Source organism: Nymphaea colorata, chromosome 9 (genome assembly GCF_008831285.2).
Source record: "Nymphaea colorata isolate Beijing-Zhang1983 chromosome 9, ASM883128v2, whole genome shotgun sequence".
NCBI lineage: Eukaryota > Viridiplantae > Streptophyta > Magnoliopsida > Nymphaeales > Nymphaeaceae > Nymphaea > Nymphaea colorata.
The window spans coordinates 11,412,137-11,437,189 of record NC_045146.1 but is presented as its reverse complement, the minus strand read 5'-3'; the positions used below and the strand labels follow the sequence as shown (position 1 = coordinate 11,437,189).

Below are 25,053 nucleotides of genomic sequence, written 5' to 3'. Positions count from 1 at the left end.
TTTCTTTGATGAGTCGGCGTTAGGGTGTCTTGGACCTACCTGTAAATCGTGTGGAGAAGTTGAATTTAATTCTGGGGTATTGGCCATGGTATAGTTACTCATCTCTTTCTGTCTGAGTCTTATGCTTTGTTGGGGGCAGGAACGGGCGTATATGATGCTGGGTATGGTGGGAGAGCGTGGTGGAGATGCAAGCTCATCGACCGGAAGCTTCGGATGTTAACGACGTTGAAAACCATGGAGGCGAAGAAGGAAGCCATAGGAATGTCGGTGTTGAGAATGAAGGCGGTGGTGACGATGAACAACAAGAAGGCGAAAGAGAAGATGGCGAAGATGATGACGATGATCTGTTTGATGTGCATGGACACGAGGAGATTGACCCAGATGAATTTGGAAGTGATGAGGCGTATGCTGGGGCGCTTCAGGATGCAGAGGGGAAGAAATTGGCTGTTCGATTGATGGCTTTTACGGGTATCCATGAGAGTAAGCAATTGACCTCTTCCTGCAACTTTTCTTGGCTTCTGGTGGAGGGAACTGTGGTTCCTTTTTATGAATATTCCGTATGACCCAAGTAGAATTGGAGCAAAGTAGATGTTTGTCACTTTGCAGGGGAATCGAACGGCAGCGATGAAAATGGCACCAATTCTCAGGTACCCTCTAGAGCTCACCACTCTCTATTCCTCATTGTGTTTATCTTATTACGCAATAAGTATAGATCAATAACAGAGGGATACGCGTGGGCGAGTCATATCTAGCTTGTTTAATTCTCTTGTGACCTACATTTATGATCCCAACCTTTTCTTTCTCACCTATCTCCTTATCTTGCTACCATGCGATTGTGCCTGCTTATTGTGCCTGCTTACCGATCAATCTTTCTGTCGTTCTGATAGTTATATGTGATATTCGTTTCTTTAACGCTCTAGATTTGGAATCCGGTGTATGATTCTCAGGCAGTGGGTGTAATTTGGTGACTTCTGTTCCGATGACAAGTGTGCAGTCTTCAGAATTTTGTTTGTCCCTGTTCAGTATGGAACATTCCTCACTTCTTTATCGCTGAGTTTCTAATTTCAAAATAGTAAAGGTATTAAAGAGTCAACCAGGATAACATGGTAGTTCAAAAGCCCAGGGCAGAAGACATGGGACCGTTGCTGGACACATAAACAGTCCATACAAACATGCTGTCTTGGCTTAAGATTCTTCCCTTTTTTTTACAGAACCTGAAAATGCATTAGTGGAAATGTCAAAATTTGCATGAAGTGTTACTAAAAAAAAATCAGTACAACACTTTTCATTGTATTTTTCAGTATATGTCTTTGCTTTTTAGTATCCCATATAAGTTTCTCCTTTGTTCTTGAATGAGTAGTTAGAAAGAAGCTAATGTTGTCTCTGTCATGATACATGTTCATACATATGCACCTATCCCTCTCTGAAGCGATGCAGGGACCATTATGGAGAACCTCAAATAACTCTTTCAAACCGATGGATGTAATGATCGAAGTGTTGTTAATATCTATATTTAACCTGCATCATTGTGTTGAATTTTGATGGTCTGGCATCAACAGAATAGAAAACAAGAGAGTTCATATACCAGGAGGCAAGATAGTGAGATGCTAGTACATATGACCTTCAAAACATGGCAAAGTAATCAGTATAAAATTATTCTCAAGTCCTCACGTAAGAGGTGTTACAATTCTCCCTTAAGGCGCACACATCCCCATGTGTGGAACCAAGGTACGAATGCTACAACTTAGATCTGATGCTATGTTTAATTAGCTGACCCATGATCTGATTGCTGGGTAGAGCAAATTCCAATACATCTCATAGCTGGCTTCTTTCTGCATATTAATGAGGCTATGATCAGGACACAAGGTGGTGCTGATGTAGGTATAGAAACCCCTCAAAACTTCTCAAACCCGTCATATGAGATTACTCGCAAGTCCTTACATATGAAGTCTACTACATGATCCCAAGACTATGTTGAATGTGTGACCTTAATGGGCTGCCATTCATGTAACATGTATTGAGTAAAAATGGAAGCAATTTCTAACTAACCATTCTCCTTTACCATCTTACCTCCTATTTGCAATTTGCATTGCCTACAATCCTTGAATCTACAAGTTAAAGACTTGGGACCTAGCTTCCTTTTGGTCTTATAAATATCAGTTTCAATCCAGTATGGGAAGCCAAATGATACGCCATGTCAGCTAATATGCATTGTCTTGTACAGTTGTATTTGGCTGTATTAGCCACAACAAATTAAGTAAAATTTAGTTATGTAAGAGTTACTTTTTTGTACTGAAGAGCATGTATCAGCCACATTATATTAAAAAAAAAAGTCATTTATTGTTATTAGTATTATTTTTTCATTTCATCAATATGTTGCCTAATGTAGCGTCGTGTTGGTCTATGTAGGCTGATTTGGCCGATGCAGGCCTTAAGTTCGTTTATATTCTAAGGGGGGCAGGGCAGTTTCAGCTCTGTTATCATTTTGTTTTTCCCCTAACTGGTGTGTGCTGGCGATTCAGGCTCATTAAGCCCGGGATTGATAAAACAACGTCCATAGCAATGCTTGTCTTATCAATCATGAAATTTCATCATCATGACACTGATGTTATCCAGAGCTACTATCTACCTTGTTTTCTTGTTTATAAATATGCATCAACTTTCTGTACGCACGACAACACTCAACATTACTGATTGTGTGGCACAATGTGGTCTGAATATGCTTGTTTCCCGTTCTTGGATACACAATTCTTTCAACTTGCTCTTGTCTCGGACTCTCAAGGCAAAGCAACTGGTATTGTAGTCTTGCTTATTCATCATAAAAATGTAAAAAATGTATGAAGTATAAACTAATGAAGAAGCTGCAGAACGAGGAACAGAATTTATACCCTGGCACAAGAATCGTCTTCTTGCTTGGCTTAGTAATGGTGGAAATTTTGTTCTTTTGGTATTTTTGATGCAGTGAGCTTTTTCGTCTACAACTCTTCAATAAGCTTTGAGCTACGTGACCTTTATTTTTTGGAACTTGATAAAACCAAAATTCTTACTTTGCGTTTATCATGATTCATATGTTTTTCTCCTCCCATTTGATTGAACATCTGAAAGCTGAGTTGGGTGCCATGAAAGTGCTGAACTTTTAGATAGCAAAAATGGACGTTGCTCAATTGATTAGTATCAAAAGACAGGTCACGTATATGGTACTTTCTGCCCCACTTCTTGCGTCCATGCAGTATAGGTCGATAGTTGTTAATTTCACTATTGAGAATGCTGTTATTTTGGACCAATTGACCAGAAGGAATTCTGGCAGTGTGGCCGCATGTTGTGGTTTTGTTTCTTACCCATTTCTTCAGCTGGTGGTAACCAAAGGGCGTCTGGAGCAAATATTATCTATACTGGCTTGTATAGCAGAGATTTGTCAGGCTTAGAGAGTTGCTAAATTATGAATTTTACCTGTAATTGATTATGCAACTGATAATGCTAAGGATATTTGTATTTCTTAAACTTCGTTGCCTTCTTCAAAAGAGAGAAACTACCCTGTAGATGTCGAGCACCAGAAGTCACAACCTCTAACTGGTCCAGCTCATTGCAATTCGTGAACTGTTGCCTGTTCATTAAATATGTCAAAATTTGCAGTTTTGCTTCAATTTTTTGCTTTTGTACCTTATGTTACAATAAAAGCAATATTGAATCATTGATTTGGCTTCTCTATTGCTTACCTGATATCACAAAAATAAAACTGTTAGTGCTGTTGTCCTTTTTTAGTCCAGTGGTTCGTTATTTTTAATTTATTACTAATGTCAATGTGCACCTACTTTCACTAGCCAATTAAGATGCTGAGAAAGACGTGGATTTAGTTTCCCTTGATCTGGTAGATGAGCAATGAGCAGAAGAGGTGTTAAAAAGCATTTAACTTGTTTGGAGTTTTTTTGTTTTTTCCTCTGTTTTCTACAGTTTGTATTTGCTATTGATTTAGAACTCGAATCTTCTTCATGATTTCTGCATGAAAGAATGAGTTGTTGGTTCCGCTTTCCTTATGCTTGCATTACATGTATAGGATTCTTGTCTTCTGTTTCAGTATAATGAACGGTTTGATAAGACAATGTGTGAATCACAATTAGCTGTCCTGGCAAAAGGGTACAATCTTAAAATTTTATAATGCATGCTAAAGTTAAGACTGTTTAAGAACTTCCTGGTTGCATTGGGCCTCAGCTTGTGTCATGCGATTGCAGAAATGGTCATCCCGAAAGACTTGAGATAATCCAGTTGAAGGCACTTTAAATTATTTTCCTGGAAGCTATTTGAAATTGATGATGAGAAAAAGTCCTTTTTGGCTGCAGGATGAGTGGCAGGAGGTTGACCTAGATGGACTACCATACGGGTTGGCCCTTGTAGCTTACACTTTAGCTAGTTTCCTTTTTCCTAAGTAGTAATTGAGCTTTTTGTTTCATACCAAAAGGAATTGCTGGCGCTGGGTGAAGGCGTTGGTGCTCAGAGCAGAGGACTGTCTGCCGATATGATTGCTTCCTTGCTTTCTTCTATTTATAGATCAACTAACTCACGTAAATAGGTAATTGCCTCGAAGAGAATTGATGGTTGTAAAGCCTAAACTCTTTTCTGCATTTGATGTGGTTTGTTTAAACCTTTGTCCCCACATGCTATTTGCGTGGTTAAGGTCTTGTGGAACCATTGATTTAGTTTTGGGTCGAGGCGTTAAAGGTTTATTAACTAGCATTGCCTTGAGATCAAATTTTGTACGAAAGTCGTATATTTCAGACATATATAAGGGGAATATTGAGAACCCATATTGAGCGGACTTTGAAATGAATCACTTGTCCACCCAAAAAGGCAATGCCTAGTGTGGTGTTGCTAGTTGAAAGCGAGAGTTAAGTTTCAGGAAGTTTTTGGTGGGGTTTAAATTTGAGCTCAAACCTGGTTCCCTTATTAAAAAATCAAGAATTATATTTGAGCGAGTAGCTTTATTGGTTAATGACGGTGAGCACTATCACCATTATGTCTCCCTTGTATAGCGAGGCTCCAGCACCGGTCGTTAACGCCGGTATTCTAGAATACAGTGGGCGGCTTGTAGCCGGTATAGCCAGCTATCGCGGTGGTAAGAATCGCCGGTATTTGCTATAACGGTGAGCTGTGGCACCTCTGTAGGCAACAGCGGTGGCAAGCAACGCCGGTATTGTTGGCTACAGTGGTGATTTCTTCACCCGTATAGCGACTTTCAGCGGTGATTGTTTTCACCGGTACTATTCCTGAACTATAGCGGTGACTCTTGTCACAGGTGTAGATCTATACCGGTGGCTCATATTCTATACCGGTGAGTTTGAACACCGTTGTAAACCTATAGCGGTGAAATGTTGGATTGATATATGACCTTGATTGTGATTAGAAGCTGGTATAGGTTTTCTTATGTTCATATTCAATCCACATATCTGAACATCCAAATGATCAATTATGGTAAATCAGATTCGATATGATTTGTTGAATGTGATCACTCTAGAAATCAATTTTGTGTTAACTATTTTATGAACTCTTCCCTTAGATAAGTCTCCTTAATTTGCTTCTTAGTCTCACATCGCCCTAAAAACAAATCCAATCGTGACCACACTAAACAAACAGCCTATCGCATACATTTAATGTGGCACATTTTTTACGAGTATGAAATTCCTTTCATCGCATTCATTGCCTTCACTTGCACAATTGAACACAATCAGAGGAAAGATGCTCAACTTTTTTGGAGTAACCAGAACGAATAAATGTGAAGTGAAAGTAGAGAAAGTTCTTTGTTCGTACAAGTTTCCAAATCGTATAGACGAGATTTTAGAACTTCCAGAATTTCAGAAAACTAGCTTTCAAAAGAAACTGGTTAACAATTGACAGCTACTTGAAAGCCTTTCTGTATCTAAAAATATAGAGCTTTTGGGGGTCTGTTTTTTCCAGTGAGGGCAAGACATTAAGAGCTATATGATTTTTTTTTTAATGCATCCAAAAACTCAAAGAGCCGTCTTCTTTTCCTTCATGAATTTAGAAATTGCCAAAAATCAAGGTTATCCACTCCCTTTCAAAAAATGGTATTTGGTGTAAATGATTTTTTGGCAAAACTCATTTTTCTGGTCTTTCAAATTCTCATGAAACAGTGCTTTGGAAGCAAATTAAATTTTTTTACCTCCAAAAATAAATTATATGGTGTCGTCCAGATGCCCTCTCAAATGAGACTGTTTAAGGCGACAACATCATGTTTGAGGCTGAAGTTGTATTTGAGCTCCGGTGATTGATGAGACGCTACCTTCATCTGATGGTTGAAGGCTTCAGCCATGTGAAAGCCTGTAATACAACGAGTAGTGTTTTTGTTTGCAATTTTCCTTTTCTCCTTCTCCTTTCTAGGTTCTTGTTCCTTATATTTTTCTGGAAGGGTGGAGATAGTTATGCTAATGAATTCGATATAGATTCGATGCCAGTCCCAACTTCTTCAACAAAAAATCAGATATGGAAAAAGTTTAGCATCCGAAAAGATCAGATTGGATATGGATTTAAAAAAGACATCCAATCAAATCCAAGATGCGATTTTTAAAAAAATATCCAATCGGATTTGGTTCCAGATTAGATCATATTTAGTGTTAAATAGATAGCTTATGTCCAATGTTCACAGACACTCATACACTCTACATGGCAGCCTTTGCCACCATGATATTAGCTGTTCCTGCTCTTCCGTTAGAAGGTGTGGGCGTCCTGCACTGGCTGCAAACACATAACCAATTGGGATCATCTCTCATGATACTATTCAGCTCAGGCGTTTTTGCTTTCTGTCTCAATTTTTCCATCTTCTTTGTAATCCATTCCACAACGGCGGTGACTTTTAAACCTGAAGGTAGTTATTCTGTATTAGGAGAATTTCTTAGGGCATTTGCTGCCACACAGTAGCTGATGATGTAGTTTGTTATCCTGCTGCTGCTGATGCAGGTGGCAGTGGCGATAATGGTGTCTTGGCTGATCTTCCGGAATCCGATCTCAGCACTAAACATGTTTGGCTGTGCAATAACACTCATTGGCTGCACCTTCTATGGTTATGTGAGACACAAGCTATCCCAAGGAGCAGCGCAGGTGACTGTATCAACCAAAGCTGAGGATTTGGAGAAGCAAATGGAGGCGCTACCACTTGTAATGTCTGACAAAACGGAGAAGTCCTAGTTGTTTACTTCTTTCAAATTTCTATCATCGATCAGTTGAACGATTAGCTTACAAATAGTATTTTTGTGTGTGCTAAAATCAATTTATATGCCTGAAAGAATCACCAAATTGAAGAAATTTTTCAAGGAACACAAAAAAATTTGACAATAAAAAAGAAACCAACTTGTGGAGAAGGTCATTTGTTACGTGGCCCTGTTCGGGTGCGTTTCATTGGAGAGACGGCTCCTTTGATTCTCCCCACGAAAGACTCGTAACGCACAAATCGCACTCGTTAACTAAAATGATGAACTGTTATTGTTTCTGTTATGTCAACTGTTAAAACGATCTATTTGCGCTCTAAAATGTGACATGAAAAATAATGCTAACGCATCTGGGTTTCTCTTGGTAACTTTCTGGAGTTGTCAACAAATAAAAGGCCTGATTAATGTAGATATGCAATAAATAATACTTGTATAGTTATAGTTGATCGTACATATATCGTTTAGTATAGTTAAAAGAGGGTAATGCAACCGGTGAGCTCAAAATTCAGCTAACAGCAAGCGGTGAGTATGTTTAATCATACAAAGAAAGTTAGCTGCTCCTTTTAGCATCACCAAACCCTCGGGTGCGTTTTCAAGATTTCCGCAATTAATTTATTAAGAAGACCGGTTGTGTTCTCGGATCTTAGATCGAGGGTGTCACCAAGATGCCAAACTAACGTCACAAAAATTTGAAATCCCCAAACACACTCACACCTGTACTTGATCATTCTCTTTACCTCCTAATATCCTTTTAATCGAGAGAAAGAGAGAGAGAGGAGAGGGGAGCTTCACTTCTTAACCTTAATAATCTTGCTAATCTTTTTTTAACAAAGAGATATGTGGTCATAAAAGCCAAAGGCGTCCACTCTCTCCTCTCTGTTGCCTATTTTTCTCTTTCTTCCTCTGTGCCTTAATTGATGCACTCTACTTCCTTTACTTCTTTCCTTCACCAACTCTTTCATTCTTGGCCGTCGATTCTGCCTCGCCTCTCGCCTTCGTGGTCTGTCACTCCATTTTCTTTCATTCCTTTCTTCCCACACCGTCGGTTCTTTCATTCTTTTTCTCCCTTTGTCTTGTTCACTTTCATTCCTCGTCTTTTCTTGTGGGCGATTCCCTGATTCTTTTGGGGTCTGTGTGTTGCCGGCGTTTCTAGGATTTCTTCTTTTTCTTGGGCGGCGGATGGAGAAGTCGAAGGAGAGCAATGCGGCAGCCATGGAGAGCCCTGTCTCGGAATCTGAACATGGCCGTTGATGACACCATCGGATCAAATTCGACGTTGCCGGAGTCGGTCGTTTGGCAGCCTGTCTTAGCCAGGTGGACGCCGACCTCGCCTTTGCGCGGACTCTGCAGGAACAGGTTCCCGTTACAGGATAAGAACTCACTATTTTCCTTTCGGTTTCTTGTTGCCGTTTCTTTGATGAGTCGGCGTTAGGGTGTCTTGGACCTACCTGTAAATCGTGTGGAGAAGTTGAATTTAATTCTGGGGTATTGGCCATGGTATAGTTACTCATCTCTTTCTGTCTGAGTCTTATGCTTTGTTGGGGGCAGGAACGGGCGTATATGATGCTGGGTATGGTGGGAGAGCGTGGTGGAGATGCAAGCTCATCGACCGGAAGCTTCGGATGTTAACGACGTTGAAAACCATGGAGGCGAAGAAGGAAGCCATAGGAATGTCGGTGTTGAGAATGAAGGCGGTGGTGACGATGAACAACAAGAAGGCGAAAGAGAAGATGGCGAAGATGATGACGATGATCTGTTTGATGTGCATGGACACGAGGAGATTGACCCAGATGAATTTGGAAGTGATGAGGCGTATGCTGGGGCGCTTCAGGATGCAGAGGGGAAGAAATTGGCTGTTCGATTGATGGCTTTTACGGGTATCCATGAGAGTAAGCAATTGACCTCTTCCTGCAACTTTTCTTGGCTTCTGGTGGAGGGAACTGTGGTTCCTTTTTATGAATATTCCGTATGACCCAAGTAGAATTGGAGCAAAGTAGATGTTTGTCACTTTGCAGGGGAATCGAACGGCAGCGATGAAAATGGCACCAATTCTCAGGTACCCTCTAGAGCTCACCACTCTCTATTCCTCATTGTGTTTATCTTATTACGCAATAAGTATAGATCAATAACAGAGGGATACGCGTGGGCGAGTCATATCTAGCTTGTTTAATTCTCTTGTGACCTACATTTATGATCCCAACCTTTTCTTTCTCACCTATCTCCTTATCTTGCTACCATGCGATTGTGCCTGCTTACCGATCAATCTTTCTGTCGTTCTGATAGTTATATGTGATATTCGTTTCTTTAACGCTCTAGATTTGGAATCCGGTGTATGATTCTCAGGCAGTGGGTGTAATTTGGTGACTTCTGTTCCGATGACAAGTGTGCAGTCTTCAGAATTTTGTTTGTCCCTGTTCAGTATGGAACATTCCTCACTTCTTTATCGCTGAGTTTCTAATTTCAAAATAGTAAAGGTATTAAAGAGTCAACCAGGATAACATGGTAGTTCAAAAGCCCAGGGCAGAAGACATGGGACCGTTGCTGGACACATAAACAGTCCATACAAACATGCTGTCTTGGCTTAAGATTCTTCCCTTTTTTTTACAGAACCTGAAAATGCATTAGTGGAAATGTCAAAATTTGCATGAAGTGTTACTAAAAAAAAATCAGTAAAACACTTTTCATTGTATTTTTCAGTATATGTCTTTGCTTTTTAGTATCCCATATAAGTTTCTCCTTTGTTCTTGAATGAGTAGTTAGAAAGAAGCTAATGTTGTCTCTGTCATGATACATGTTCATACATATGCACCTATCCCTCTCTGAAGCGATGCAGGGACCATTATGGAGAACCTCAAATAACTCTTTCAAACCGATGGATGTAATGATCGAAGTGTTGTTAATATCTATATTTAACCTGCATCATTGTGTTGAATTTTGATGGTCTGGCATCAACAGAATAGAAAACAAGAGAGTTCATATACCAGGAGGCAAGATAGTGAGATGCTAGTACATATGACCTTCAAAACATGGCAAAGTAATCAGTATAAAATTATTCTCAAGTCCTCACGTAAGAGGTGTTACAATTCTCCCTTAAGGCGCACACATCCCCATGTGTGGAACCAAGGTACGAATGCTACAACTTAGATCTGATGCTATCTTTAATTAGCTGACCCATGATCTGATTGCTGGGTAGAGCAAATTCCAATACATCTCATAGCTGGCTTCTTTCTGCATATTAATGAGGCTATGATCAGGACACAAGGTGGTACTGATGTAGGTATAGAAACCCCTCAAAACTTCTCAAACCCGTCATATGAGATTACTCGCAAGTCCTTACATATGAAGTCTACTACATGATCCCAAGACTATGTTGAATGTGTGACCTTAATGGGCTGCCATTCATGTAACATGTATTGAGTAAAAATGGAAGCAATTTCTAACTAACCATTCTCCTTTACCATCTTACCTCCTATTTGCAATTTGCATTGCCTACAATCCTTGAATCTACAAGTTAAAGACTTGGGACCTAGCTTCCTTTTGGTCTTATAAATATCAGTTTCAATCCAGTATGGGAAGCCAAATGATACGCCATGTCAGCTAATATGCATTGTCTTGTACAGTTGTATTTGGCTGTATTAGCCACAACAAATTAAGTAAAATTTAGTTATGTAAGAGTTACTTTTTTGTACTGAAGAGCATGTATCAGCCACATTATATTAAAAAAAAAAGTCATTTATTGTTATTAATATTATTTTTTCATTTCATCAATATGTTGCCTAATGTAGCGTCGTGTTGGTCTATGTAGGCTGATTTGGCCGATGCAGGCCTTAAGTTCGTTTATATTCTAAGGGGGGCAGGGCAGTTTCAGCTCTGTTATCATTTTGTTTTTCCCCTAACTGGTGTGTGCTGGCGATTCAGGCTCATTAAGCCCGGGATTGATAAAACAACGTCCATAGCAATGCTTGTCTTATCAATCATGAAATTTCATCATCATGACACTGATGATATCCAGAGCTACTATCTACCTTGTTTTCTTGTTTATAAATATGCATCAACTTTCTGTACGCACGACAACACTCAACATTACTGATTGTGTGGCACAATGTGGTCTGAATATGCTTGTTTCCCGTTCTTGGATACACAATTCTTTCAACTTGCTCTTGTCTCGGACTCTCAAGGCAAAGCAACTGGTATTGTAGTCTTGCTTATTCATCATAAAAATGTAAAAAATGTATGAAGTATAAACTAATGAAGAAGCTGCAGAACGAGGAACAGAATTTATACCCTGGCACAAGAATCGTCTTCTTGCTTGGCTTAGTAATGGTGGAAATTTTGTTCTTTTGGTATTTTTGATGCAGTGAGCTTTTTCGTCTACAACTCTTCAATAAGCTTTGAGCTACGTGACCTTTATTTTTTGGAACTTGATAAAACCAAAATTCTTACTTTGCGTTTATCATGATTCATATGTTTTTCTCCTCCCATTTGATTGAACATCTGAAAGCTGAGTTGGGTGCCATGAAAGTGCTGAACTTTTAGATAGCAAAAATGGACGTTGCTCAATTGATTAGTATCAAAAGACAGGTCACGTATATGGTACTTTCTGCCCCACTTCTTGCGTCCATGCAGTATAGGTCGATAGTTGTTAATTTCACTATTGAGAATGCTGTTATTTTGGACCAATTGACCAGAAGGAATTCTGGCAGTGTGGCCGCATGTTGTGGTTTTGTTTCTTACCCATTTCTTCAGCTGGTGGTAACCAAAGGGCGTCTGGAGCAAATATTATCTATACTGGCTTGTATAGCAGAGATTTGTCAGGCTTAGAGAGTTGCTAAATTATGAATTTTACCTGTAATTGATTATGCAACTGATAATGCTAAGGATATTTGTATTTCTTAAACTTCGTTGCCTTCTTCAAAAGAGAGAAACTACCCTGTAGATGTCGAGCACCAGAAGTCACAACCTCTAACTGGTCCAGCTCATTGCAATTCGTGAACTGTTGCCTGTTCATTAAATATGTCAAAATTTGCAGTTTTGCTTCAATTTTTTGCTTTTGTACCTTATGTTACAATAAAAGCAATATTGAATCATTGATTTGGCTTCTCTATTGCTTACCTGATATCACAAAAATAAAACTGTTAGTGCTGTTGTCCTTTTTTAGTCCAGTGGTTCGTTATTTTTAATTTATTACTAATGTCAATGTGCACCTACTTTCACTAGCCAATTAAGATGCTGAGAAAGACGTGGATTTAGTTTCCCTTGATCTGGTAGATGAGCAATGAGCAGAAGAGGTGTTAAAAAGCATTTAACTTGTTTGGAGTTTTTTTGTTTTTTCCTCTGTTTTCTACAGTTTGTATTTGCTATTGATTTAGAACTCGAATCTTCTTCATGATTTCTGCATGAAAGAATGAGTTGTTGGTTCCGCTTTCCTTATGCTTGCATTACATGTATAGGATTCTTGTCTTCTGTTTCAGTATAATGAACGGTTTGATAAGACAATGTGTGAATCACAATTAGCTGTCCTGGCAAAAGGGTACAATCTTAAAATTTTATAATGCATGCTAAAGTTAAGACTGTTTAAGAACTTCCTGGTTGCATTGGGCCTCAGCTTGTGTCATGCGATTGCAGAAATGGTCATCCCGAAAGACTTGAGATAATCCAGTTGAAGGCACTTTAAATTATTTTCCTGGAAGCTATTTGAAATTGATGATGAGAAAAAGTCCTTTTTGGCTGCAGGATGAGTGGCAGGAGGTTGACCTAGATGGACTACCATACGGGTTGGCCCTTGTAGCTTACACTTTAGCTAGTTTCCTTTTTCCTAAGTAGTAATTGAGCTTTTTGTTTCATACCAAAAGGAATTGCTGGCGCTGGGTGAAGGCGTTGGTGCTCAGAGCAGAGGACTGTCTGCCGATATGATTGCTTCCTTGCTTTCTTCTATTTATAGATCAACTAACTCACGTAAATAGGTAATTGCCTCGAAGAGAATTGATGGTTGTAAAGCCTAAACTCTTTTCTGCATTTGATGTGGTTTGTTTAAACCTTTGTCCCCACATGCTATTTGCGTGGTTAAGGTCTTGTGGAACCATTGATTTAGTTTTGGGTCGAGGCGTTAAAGGTTTATTAACTAGCATTGCCTTGAGATCAAATTTTGTACGAAAGTCGTATATTTCAGACATATATAAGGGGAATATTGAGAACCCATATTGAGCGGACTTTGAAATGAATCACTTGTCCACCCAAAAAGGCAATGCCTAGTGTGGTGTTGCTAGTTGAAAGCGAGAGTTAAGTTTCAGGAAGTTTTTGGTGGGGTTTAAATTTGAGCTCAAACCTGGTTCCCTTATTAAAAAATCAAGAATTATATTTGAGCGAGTAGCTTTATTGGTTAATGACGGTGAGCACTATCACCATTATGTCTCCCTTGTATAGCGAGGCTCCAGCACCGGTCGTTAACGCCGGTATTCTAGAATACAGTGGGCGGCTTGTAGCCGGTATAGCCAGCTATCGCGGTGGTAAGAATCGCCGGTATTTGCTATAACGGTGAGCTGTGGCACCTCTGTAGGCAACAGCGGTGGCAAGCAACGCCGGTATTGTTGGCTACAGTGGTGATTTCTTCACCCGTATAGCGACTTTCAGCGGTGATTGTTTTCACCGGTACTATTCCTGAACTATAGCGGTGACTCTTGTCACAGGTGTAGATCTATACCGGTGGCTCATATTCTATACCGGTGAGTTTGAACACCGTTGTAAACCTATAGCGGTGAAATGTTGGATTGATATATGACCTTGATTGTGATTAGAAGCTGGTATAGGTTTTCTTATGTTCATATTCAATCCACATACAAATATATAATGGTGGTAAAGCTCACTGCAGCAAAAATATCAAAAGACAAAATTTTCACCATTACTAAGCCAAGCAAGAAGGCGATTCTTTGGCCAGGGTACAAAACATATAACGAAAAAGTACAAACTCTGTTCCCCATTCTGAAGCTTGTTAATTAGGTCATATTTCATACATCTTTTACATTTTTACTGATGAATAAGCAAGACTACAATACCAGTTGCTTTGCTTGAGAGTCCCAAACAAGAGCAAGTTGATAGAATTGTGTATCCAAGAACGGGAAACAAGCACATGCAGACCACATTGTGCCACACAATCAGTAATGCTGTCATGCGTACAGAAAGTTGATGAAGCTTAAGGTGCTCTTTTACATGTTTTGAGATTAAGATTCTTCACCTTTCTTTTTTAAGAATGCATTAGTGGAAAAGTCAAAATTTGCATGAAGTTGTACTAAAAAAAAAAAAAAAATCAATACAACACTTTTCATTGTACTTTTCGATATGTCTTTGCTTTTTAGTATCCCATATAAGCGTCTCCTTTGTTCTTGAGTGAGTAGTTAGATAGAAGCTAATGTTGTCACTATCATGATATGTGTTCATACATGTGTACCTATCCCTCTCTGAAGCGATGCAGGGACCATTATGGAGAACATCAAATAACTCTTTCAAAGCGATGGATGTAATGATCGAAGTGGCGTTAAAATCAATATTGAACCTACATCATTGTGTTGAATCAACAGAATAGAAAACAGGAGAGTCTACATAAGGGCATGCATCCCCCTTCAGTTGAGTTAATTTGTTTTCGGTTGAGGACCTGTACCTGTCCTTGTAGCTGGCCATAAACCAGGTGGTTGAAAATTTCGATAAAGATATATACTGTTTGATAGTTCTCAAGGAAAAACAAAAAATAGTTCAAATCACAAACTTTGCCAATATAAAAAACATGTCAAATCTGCAAGGATAAATTGAAATTTTAATCCCACAGATGAGAGAGTTTCGCATCTAGCAAGTTGATGTGGTAACTTGAAAAACAGGAATTTTGTATAAAAGACCAAGTTATTATAACAGTTTATGCATGAATTTCAAAGAGATTTAAAGTGGGGTTAGAAAGTCCATCGTTATCTGAAATTTGGTCTGTTTTTTCTCTACATATCAAAGAATCTACGAAAACTTGCAGATTTAAACAAGAACTTTAGATATTAAAATGAGAAAGTAGCAAATTTACTAAAAATCACTTTTCTGCAGTGGACTGTTCAAGCACCCGATTTTATAATCTTATTCGAAAGGGATAGAAAACTTGGTTTCGGCTGAAAAATTGAGTGTAGACTTATGACATAAGTTTTCTTCCTCTGTTTTCTACAGTTTGGATCTGTTGTTGAGATAGAATCAGATTCATATTGATGATGTCTGCATGAGTTGTTGATTCCGCTTCCTTCCCCTTGCATTACATGTATAAGACAGACGTCTTATTTGAAATTGTTTCTTTTAGGTCTTTGCTCCTGAAGTCGGTAATTTTGTATTTCACAATGAAGAACTGAATCGTTTCTTGTCTTCTGTTTCAGTATAATGAACAGTTTAATAAGATAATATGTGAATAACAATTAGTTGTCTTGGCAAAGGGTAGAATGCCATTGTTTCAGCTTGTGTCATGCAATTGCGGAAATGGTTATCCGTAAAAGGCTTGAGATAATCCAGCTTAAGGCACTTTAAATTATTTTCCTGAAAACTATTTGAAATCTGTGATGAAAAAACTCCCTTTTGGCTATATATTCCTTTCTGCAGGTGCCGACTCACGTAATGGCACGTCAGAACAGTGAGTCATCTGCTCTTCTTAGCAAAAGTTTACTGGTCCGGCAACCATTGTTCATGTTGTGATCTTGCTGTGCCTTGCAGGTGTGTGATATTTTTCTCTGATATTAGCGACGTTGCTTCTGATGATGACACGCTGCACCTGACACTCTTCTCTGATATTTTTCTTGGGTGATTTTATGTCTGGATTGCTGCATTGTTGTCAAATATTAGATTCTAAAATTGGGTTTGACATATTTTCATGGGTCAAAATCATGGAGTTCTGATTTTCTCTGGGGAGAGGGATACTGTAAATATTGATAGAATGGTTTGGCAACATATACACTTAAATTTGTTTCAATCTTTATGGTAGGTTCATGAAAAACTGTAAATATTGATAGAATGATCCCTTGATTCCCAAATAACCCAACAGGACGGTACAAGCCATAAATCGAGATGAACCAAGGTGATCTTTTGGATGGTCTGTATTTTCCATCCGTCAAATATGTAAAAACAATAACATTTTTTACTTTGTGGCTATTCATTTGAATATAGTTTCAAGGCATGTCTTCCTTTTCGTTTGAACAAAGTTTCAAAGCGTGCCTTCCTTTCCTTCTTAGGTGAACTCTCGTCTTCCTTTCCACTTTTTACCATAAAAGCATGTTTATAAATTTTTAAAGATTTCTTTTTCAAGTTTTACTTTTGCTTTCAAAGGAAAATCTTTCGTTTAAAGCACATTCTGGTTATTTTTAACCCCATAATACATAGTCATTTTTTAGAAGCAGGGGCGAAGAAAGTGGGGCCTAGGAAAGAAATGTTTTATATGGGGTAACCCCACAAGATTTGAGTCCATCAATTAAAAATATATTTAATTCTTCATAAAATAAAAATTTCTGTGTTACTAGTCGCCCAGCTGCTCCGTTTTCTGAAACAAATTGAAGAAAAAAAAAATCATGCTTATCAAAATGACGTCCTTATATCCGAAATTGGCAAAAAATAGGAGGTTAAGGGAAAAATTTTAAATCGAGGCCGTTTTGTGTCATACGACTAAATGTTTCTGTAAACTCTTCGCAAAATGCTACTCGAGCCGGTCTAGGTATAAATGAGGCGGAGGGAGAAGCGTCCACTTTCAAGAAAGGAAAAGCTTGCTGATTTGGAGGGAAGAGGGGAGAACGAGAAAAGAGAACGAAGGGGGAGAGATGGCGGGAATGGGCGATGGGTACGTGGGCACGGCGCAGGACGCGGTGAGGATACGGAGGTTGGAGAAGCAGAGGGAGGCCGAGAGGAGGAAGATACAGGAGCTCAAGAACAAGTCTGCCTCCTCCGGCGGCCAGACCGGCCTTCTCCAGTTTGGCTCCGGAACCTCGGAGGTGAGCGCAGTCCTCACCCTCCTCCTCTTCATCTCTATCTATTTGGACTAGGATGTTATAAGTGTTGAGGTTAGGTCTTTTGTCTGCTTTTGAAATTATAATGTTTGCTGGGCGTATTGATCAACGAAATTTTGTCGATTTTGATGTTATCTAGAATCGTTTGGAGGTGTCGCTTTTTTGTAGGATCATTTCACCTTCTTTCTGGAGAATCAGGGGTTTCAGATATATAGTTTTGGCGTTCAGCAGGCTCAAATTTCACATTTTGTTCCCTTTTTTGGATCCTCTTCGTATCGCCGCTGAGTTTGTCCTTGAGACTAGGGTTTCTGAAGTTCTTTTTCTTTTTTCTTTTTTTCTCTTTTTCGCTTGAAGGAAGTTCGGTCCTTTTTTGCATGTTATATTTGGTGAACGGACTATAGGTTTATGTCGATCACTTTTATTCAAGAAAAAAGCTTCTCCTTATTTCATTCGGACTTAGGAGAGGGTTTGCTGTGTTTTGACACGGCGCTTGTCAACAGTGTAAATCTGAGATAGAGCTTTCATGTCACTTTCGGATGTGGTAACCTATTAACTTTTTTTCCCCTATATTCTCTTGAATGCGGTTGCTGGTGGGTTATAACCCTTGCCCACTTTATCACCGTATTGATAAGCAACAAAATTTTGTCACGTAAACTGCAAACAACCTTTCCAATAGTCCTTGTTACGTTTAAAATGGTTTGCCAACGCAGATACTTGGGGGCTTTACCAACTTGATTGAATTGTGGTTGGCAGACCCCTGGGGCTTTACTAACTTGATTAATTGCGGTTGGTTGATACTTGGCTTTGCTAACTTGTTTGATTGTGGTTGGCAGATACTTGAGACTGCCTTCAAAAAGGAAACTGTTGGACTCGTTACCAGGGAGCAGTATGTTGAGAAGGTAGGTGATTTTTTTTTAAAAGAATATATTATCTTTAATTTGTGTTGATTGCAGTTTTATGCATCTTTGATGATTGTGTACATTGTTTCAGAGGGTTAACATTCGAAATAAAATTGAGGAAGAAGAGAAAGAAAAACTTCAGAAGCTGCAGCAAGAGTAAGAGCAATTTTATTTGTTTCTGTATGTCTTGTAATCATAATCCATAACCTTTGGGATGTCTAGGTGTTGTCCTTTCCTTAAGCAACGATGAGCAAGATCTGAGTACAAATGCCTTTTACCTTAGAGCACCAAGAAGGCAATTTCTTACGCAAATTAAGGAAACATTTGGTTATAGTTTTTCCAGAATAACTATCCTGATTATGTCATGTGTAGTTTCAAACTTTCAATGCTTTCAAAAGCTTTACTAGATATTCACGCAGAGAAGAAGAGCTTCAAATGCAAAAAAGGAAGAAGAGGAGGGTAAAAGGGAATCCACGTCTTTCATTTACTGATGACATTGACAATGGAAGTGAAGAGGAAGAAGAAGCTCGTATGTTTCCATCAGCTGATACTCAACCATTTTCTTTTCAGGTTGATTAGATGCTACTTATTACACATGTAGAAAACATTATGCAAGCTGAATGTTTTTACGACATTGCACAGGTGGACTAGTGGCATTTTCTTGGGTTGTTAGTGGCATCCTTAAGAGCATGATTCTGTAGCTTTTTATCATTGTTGAGCCATGTCAAAATATAGTTCACTCCATTCGATTTTTTTTTTCTTGGTAGTTAGTATGCTGAATTCTTCCTCATCTGGACATGGCTTCTTGTTTCAGTCCATTTTTCTAGCATTCCTTTTTTTGTGATTCCTTATATAAGTCACATTATGATGTTTCTGAAAATTTATATTTCTGAAATGTATGCATGAAAGAAATGCGCATGTTCTATTAAGAATATAATATTTATCATGTTCTGTTAGATTTTGCACCAGCCTTTTTTTCATATTGTTGTTGAGGATCCAGATGGAATTTTTACAGATTTCTTGTTCCAATCAATCTCACATTGGTGTGGGTACGGTACGGGTTCGGACACAGCAATTTTGAAAATTGTGGGTACTCAGGTACAACAAATTTTATATTATTAAAAATGATAAAATGAAAAAAAAAAGCATTAATAGTCTTATAATCTACAAAAAATCTCAAAATTAAAGAAAAATGGGAGAATCTTAGTGGAAAGGAAATATAAAAGAAGGGAAAAATTAAAAATTAAAAAAAAATGTTTGAAAATATACCTTTAAACGTTTTAAAATGCAGCTGTACCCAGTTGTACCCCGTACTTTTGTCGCTGTACCCACATACCGACACGGATACTTGGGCAAAACTGGCGTACCCATGTCACCTAGGTTCCAATCCAGTTGATTCCGATCCTTATGACACGTTGATGCCTTTGTAGTGCAAAACTTGTGTTTGAGTACAGAATTTCAGATTTTTCCAAAAGAAAAAGTGGAAGTGGATTAAATGCAATATCAGGTCCTGGCAAACTGGTTGGTTCGCTTTTTTGTATGTACCACTTTCAAAATTGAAAGTTGAAGACTAGCCATAAGCTCAAGTGCGAAACAAATACCAGATTTTGAAAAAATAAAATTTTAATGTTCTGTCAGATTCGAATTGGAAGCTAGTGCCATACAATCAGTCAGATTTTGATCCTTTTTGAAGTTATTTCAAATCTGACTACCATAATCTCATTAGTGAAAGGTCTGATTAATCAGATTTTGTATATCCTGTGCCATATCTGAATCTGAGCAAGTCATGTCCTTATGTTTTAGCAGTCGAAATTTGGACTTCGGGTATAATTGCATATTGGCCTCATGAATGCAGCTTGAAGACAGCTGCACACTTCAGCCTAAGCTGAGGCTGCGCATAATGATGTTGCTGAAAATTTATATTTCTGAAATGTATGCTTGAAAGAAATGTACATGTTCTATTAGGAATATAATATTTATCATGTTTTGTTAGATTTTGCACCAGCCCTTTTATCATATTGTTGTTCAGGATCCGGATGGAATTAGGACAGATTTCTTGTTCCAATGCAGTTGATTTCATCCTTATGATATGTTGATACCTTTGTAGTGCGAAATATGTGTCTGAGACTCTGAGCAGTACAGAATTTCAAAATTTTCCAAAAGAAAAAGTGGAGGTGGATTAAATGCAATATCAGGTCCTGGCAAACTGGTTGGTTCGCTTTTTTGTATGTACCACTTTCAAAATTTAAAGTTGGAAGTCTAGCCATAAGGTCAACTGCGAGACAGATACCAGACTTTGAAAAATAAACTTTTAATATTCTGACAGATTGACAGATTCGAATTGGAAGCCAGTTCCATCAATCAGTCAGATTTAGATCCTTTTTGTAGTTATTTCAAATCTGACTACCATAATCTCATTAGTGAAAGGTCTGATTAATCAGGTTTTGTATATCCTGTGCCATATCTGAATCTGAGCAAGTCCTGTCCTTATGTTTTAGCAGTCGGAATTTGAACTTCAGGTGTAATTGCCTTTGAGATACTAGCCTCAGCTTAGGCTGCTGTGTGCAGCTGTCTTCAAGCTGCATTCATGAGGTCAATATGCAAAGCATCAAAGCTTCGGCATGTATAGATAGAGCTACACCATATGATAGTATATATGATGGTACATGGCAACAGAATGCCTTAGAACGTATATTGGTTATTCCCCCATAAAAGTGTATATTGGTTATTCCCCCATAAAAGTGCATGGTCTAGCCGTCTAAGATATATGATCCTTTCTTCTTCCTGCTGCCTTGAAAATCTTAGCTTGTAAGATATGGGATGGGTAGTGGAGGCTCATGTCAAATAATGTTTAGAGCATGGGAGCATCTTTTCAGATAAATGGTGGAGCCTCAATGGTAGCTCGTCAATGATTAGAGCTGTGGAGCTGCTAACTTTATTTGCACTTCCATGATTGCTTGAAGCAGTGCACATGTGCATGTCTAATGTTTTTGTATGGGAGTATGCATTGTGATGGTATAAAATTGTTTCTTATAAGAATATCACATGAATGAGTTATGTTTTAACGGCATTATTTAATGACTGAAATTAGCGGTGAGTTATTAACCGATAGGCCTCTTTATCTGTTGTGAGACCTTTGCCCATGTGTTAAGATAATTGGCTTGGCGTAATTTTTTGCTCCTGTCTTGACTTACGCTATTTATTGCTAAAACAGAAGGTAAAGAATATAAAAGACATGGAAAACTCGGCAAGGATCCTACAGTCGAGACTAGCTTTTTGCCTGACAGGTATTGTGTCTATATTTTCTTCTGTTGGTTTTGTTGAAGATGTGGAGGGAAGGAAATTCTCTCTTGCCTCCCATTCCCCTCTTTTGGGATTTAATTTATTGGCTTAGGGGTGCTGAGGATGATACTTCAGTGAGAGGGAAGCTGAGGAACAAGCTGAACGTGAAAGATTGCGGAAGCAGTGGCTTCGTGAACAGGAGCAGATCCGAAGTATAGCTTAATCCGAAGTTGTTGCTTTGATTCCTAAACGAGTTTTATGGATGCTTGTCCTTATTCATGGTTTGGTGGATTTTTAGATGAACCACTTGAAATCACATACAGCTATTGGGATGGAGCTGGTCATAGGAGAGTTATACAGGCTAGTGAATTCCTCGCTCTTCATTGTCCAGCAGCATGAAATATTTTTTTATGGTTAATGGTACTAAAAGTTGTGGTTTTCAGGTTCGGAAGGGTGACACCATTGGAGAATTTTTACGGGCTGTTCAGCAGCAACTTGCACCTGAATTCAGGGAGATTAGAACAACATCCGTTGAGAATCTCCTCTACGTAAAAGAGGATCTAATCATCCCCCATGTGAGTCCTTGATACCATGAATCTATCAATGTAATCCTTACATTTGGTGGTAACACTTAATGTTGCTTTCTTGTGTATTTGGCATCAGCAACATAGTTTCTATGAGCTAATCATCAACAAGGCAAGAGGCAAGAGTGGACCAGTATGTATACCTAATCTTTTCTTTGGATGCCTAGTGTAGTTTTTCAGTTGAAGTACAATGATTCTGGAATATCTTTTAAGGAAATCATGGACTTACTGTTCTTTATGGCATGAAATATTCCATTTAGTGGATACAATTTATGTGAAGAATAACTGATCCTTTATTATTTCTTTAGGAGGCATTTGGCAACAGGAACACTAACACTGTGTTCTGTTGTTCCATGAGTCTATTGTAAAAGTTGGGGCAGATTCATGTAACATTGTGTTTTTTGTGTTCCATGAATCTGCCCCGATCTTTGGAACATATTCATGCAAACATTTATGTTAGTGTTCCTGTTGCCAAAACGTCTCCTTAGATATTTTTACTACTGTTGCTTTTGCCTTCCATGAATGTGCATTGAATATCCTTCAAACTTGATTATGATGATCTTAGACTTGCTTCTCTGATTGGTTTCTCTGGTGCATGAACTCTATGATTGTATTGCTTTATCAATAAAAATTCCAAAAGCATTAAAAAGAACGATCAACTAATGAGAACCTATTGGAGGGTTATCTTTCATGAAGCAGGAATAGAAAGAGGAGGGAATCAATTATGGCTGAGGGATTTTACACGACACAATTTTTGAAAACATGCCTTCAGTTGAATGATCATTGATTTATCTTACGCGTGCTTGGCCTGTAAAGTTGAAATGCGTTGATTTCGTTCATTACACATTCCCAGTTTCTGAAATACTTGTCCAATACGTTACATGCACTGCTTCCTCTCTCTCTCTCTCTCTCTCTCTCTTGTCCCCCACCCCTCATGCAGCAAGATTTTTGCCAGTATTGGTCCTTGAAAGATTTAATAGTTATCATCCTTTGCAGCTGTTTCATTTTGATGTTCATGAAGACGTTAGAACAATTGCGGATGCAACCATAGAGAAGGATGAGGTGCACAATCCATCCTATCATGCTGAATTTTTTTATTGCTCTTGACTTCATTCTTAAAGCGTTTTCTCCAGTCTCATGCAGGAAAAGTGGTCGAAAGACACTGGTATGAGAAGAATAAACATATTTTTCCTGCTTCAAGATGGGAGGTATGCTCATGAACTTGGAATTTGCATTTTTCGATTTATATTTCATTGAATTTTGAAAGCTAGAAGGCCAAAAGAACTGGAAATGTCGTTTCTTGTCTCTGTTGTTTGGAATTTGTAAGAGAAAGTTCATCTCATGCTTCTAACTGTATCTGTGTTGGATGCTCTGCACTTCCCAGATATATGATCCGACGAAGAAATGGGAACGCTATACCATTCATGGGGATTGAGTGTGGAGTTCATCCGTGGCATCCTTTTTCATCTTTCATGATGAGGGTATCTTCTGAAATTCAGTATTTCTCTTTTTCTGTATTTTGGATTACCTAGATGAAACAGTAAGTGTTTGGCAGTGTATCCTCCTGCCCTACGTAGGAGATGCCTCGCGTGCCTTTTTCCCTTCTAATTCGGAGGAAGTTCTTGTATCGTCTCGCATTATCTAGAGTCCTGGGCATGGGAGCAGGGCAGACGTGATCTACGAAGTTTAATTTTTATATGTTTCCTAGACGCATGGGATCTGCATTTTTCTATTTCCTTAATTTCCAACACCAGGCCACACAAACTGCTTTTATTTATATATTAGTATCTCTTTATTTATATATGGGTGCTCTTTAAAGTTCAAAATTTAAATATTATAGCAAAAAATTCCTGGCTTTACCATTGCAATGTACCTCTTCAACCTCTTTTCTTCTAATGAATTGTACGAATCTAATGGCACCACTGTAGGAATTGCAGTTGTCCTTTGCCACTCAGAATTTTTCGTAGACCTTGTTTTTCTGCCCCAGTGGACGTAATAATATTGTGCTAATTTTCGCCACAGACGCCGTCGTCGTCGTTGTCCACGGTATCTGCGCGCCAGCAATTTCTTCCACGAAGGCGCCAGAACCTACCACGCCTTCGCCCTTTTTTCCTGAAGCAAAGAGATATATGTGGCCGATTCACGTATATACGTTACAAGCAAATGAATTGAAGCATTTCATGTTCTTGGTAAATGCTCCGTTGAATTGCTTGTTGTCACAGTTAATCGTTATTATTATTTTTAACATGATTAAAAAGTGGGTCCAAGCCACCAAAATGGTTTGGCCAATAAAATCGCAACGTTGTCCCATTTTCTTCTTACCAGCTGCTCATGTGCTAGTGGCAGTCTTATTGACCATTTACCCAAGAGTAACATCGGTGATGTGCCGAATCTGTTATTTTAGCTACTATTTATTTACAAAAAATGTTATTTTAATGTTATAAGAAAAATCACTATGAAATGGATTTAAGCTCATTCCTCCGAAGTGCGGAGTAAGGAGGCTGAATTCTTTTTACCTTTTCCGTAATTACTTTGGCAGCATTTGATTTTCCATTTCTCCTTTCTCTCTCTCTCTATTGAAGGAGCTGAGACTTTTCTCTTTTCCCTTGCCTCCCTTGCCTTCAGATTTGTTTGTGCAAGAGGTTGACGCCGACCGGCAACGTGACTGGCAGCTTATCAGTGACTGGTCCGACCAGCTAAGCCAGCCAGACTCATTAGGTCTCTCTCTCTCGCTCTCTTTTAGGCTTTTCTTTATGCTTCGCTCAGTTAAAGTTGGGCTTTACTCGGCAACCAAACGACGACGAACGTGCATTTTCCGCCACAAGTGGGTCGGCTCATTTTAGCTTGTCAATGTTGAGTGGGAAAAGATTATGTCAACTGGGCACATAGGAAGATAGGGGGTGGAGATCTATAATTGAATTCCAGCCAATAAACTTCAACTACTTCTGTTGAATGCGGCAAGCGTGTAAGCGTGAGGACTATGGCTTCCAATTTTGACCTTGCCCTGGCTTTAGTCAAATACAATTTCCTACATCCACGATTGTCTTGAATATGGATCAACCAG

The 25,053-nt window shown here is 38.7% G+C and overlaps 3 protein-coding genes across 11 annotated transcripts in view; all 3 read left to right on the top strand.

Moving 5' to 3' along the window:
• LOC116261492 (UDP-galactose transporter 1-like) overlaps positions 1–8,918 on the top strand; it is a 32,486-nt gene extending 23,568 nt beyond the window's left edge. For 4 of the 8 annotated variants that reach the window (XM_050079569.1, XM_050079564.1, XM_050079563.1 and 1 more), the window contains exon 7: positions 140–566. In XM_050079569.1, the coding sequence (XP_049935526.1) occupies positions 140–155 (16 nt within the window). In that variant the 3' untranslated portion in view covers positions 156–566. Of the gene's footprint in view, positions 1–139; positions 567–8,370; positions 8,574–8,765 lie in introns of those variants that run through there. The other 4 variants (XM_050079571.1, XM_050079565.1, XM_050079567.1 and 1 more) reach the window with 3 other exon arrangements.
• Positions 8,812–9,865, top strand: LOC116261546 (acidic leucine-rich nuclear phosphoprotein 32-related protein 2-like). Its single transcript, XM_050079603.1, has 2 exons — positions 8,812–9,106; positions 9,825–9,865. The coding sequence occupies exons 1-2, from the start codon at positions 8,812–8,814 to the stop codon at positions 9,863–9,865; spliced, it is 336 nt and encodes a 111-aa protein (XP_049935560.1).
• A 7,100-nt stretch (positions 9,866–16,965) lies between these two features.
• LOC116260530 (protein XAP5 CIRCADIAN TIMEKEEPER) lies at positions 16,966–25,053 on the top strand. 2 transcript variants are annotated; one of them, XM_031638955.2, is made up of 13 exons: positions 16,966–17,209; positions 18,058–18,123; positions 18,215–18,279; positions 18,543–18,652; positions 21,338–21,410; positions 21,541–21,617; positions 21,704–21,765; positions 21,849–21,980; positions 22,069–22,122; positions 22,986–23,051; positions 23,123–23,197; positions 23,374–23,470; positions 24,615–25,053. In XM_031638955.2, exons 1-12 carry the CDS (start codon positions 17,039–17,041, stop codon positions 23,422–23,424), a joined length of 1,002 nt encoding a protein of 333 aa, XP_031494815.1. In that variant the 5' UTR covers positions 16,966–17,038; the 3' UTR covers positions 23,425–23,470; positions 24,615–25,053. The 2 variants fall into 2 exon arrangements, with proteins under 2 accessions (XP_031494815.1, XP_031494814.1); XM_031638954.2 differs by lacking the exon at positions 24,615–25,053 and having other exon boundaries at positions 23,374–23,788.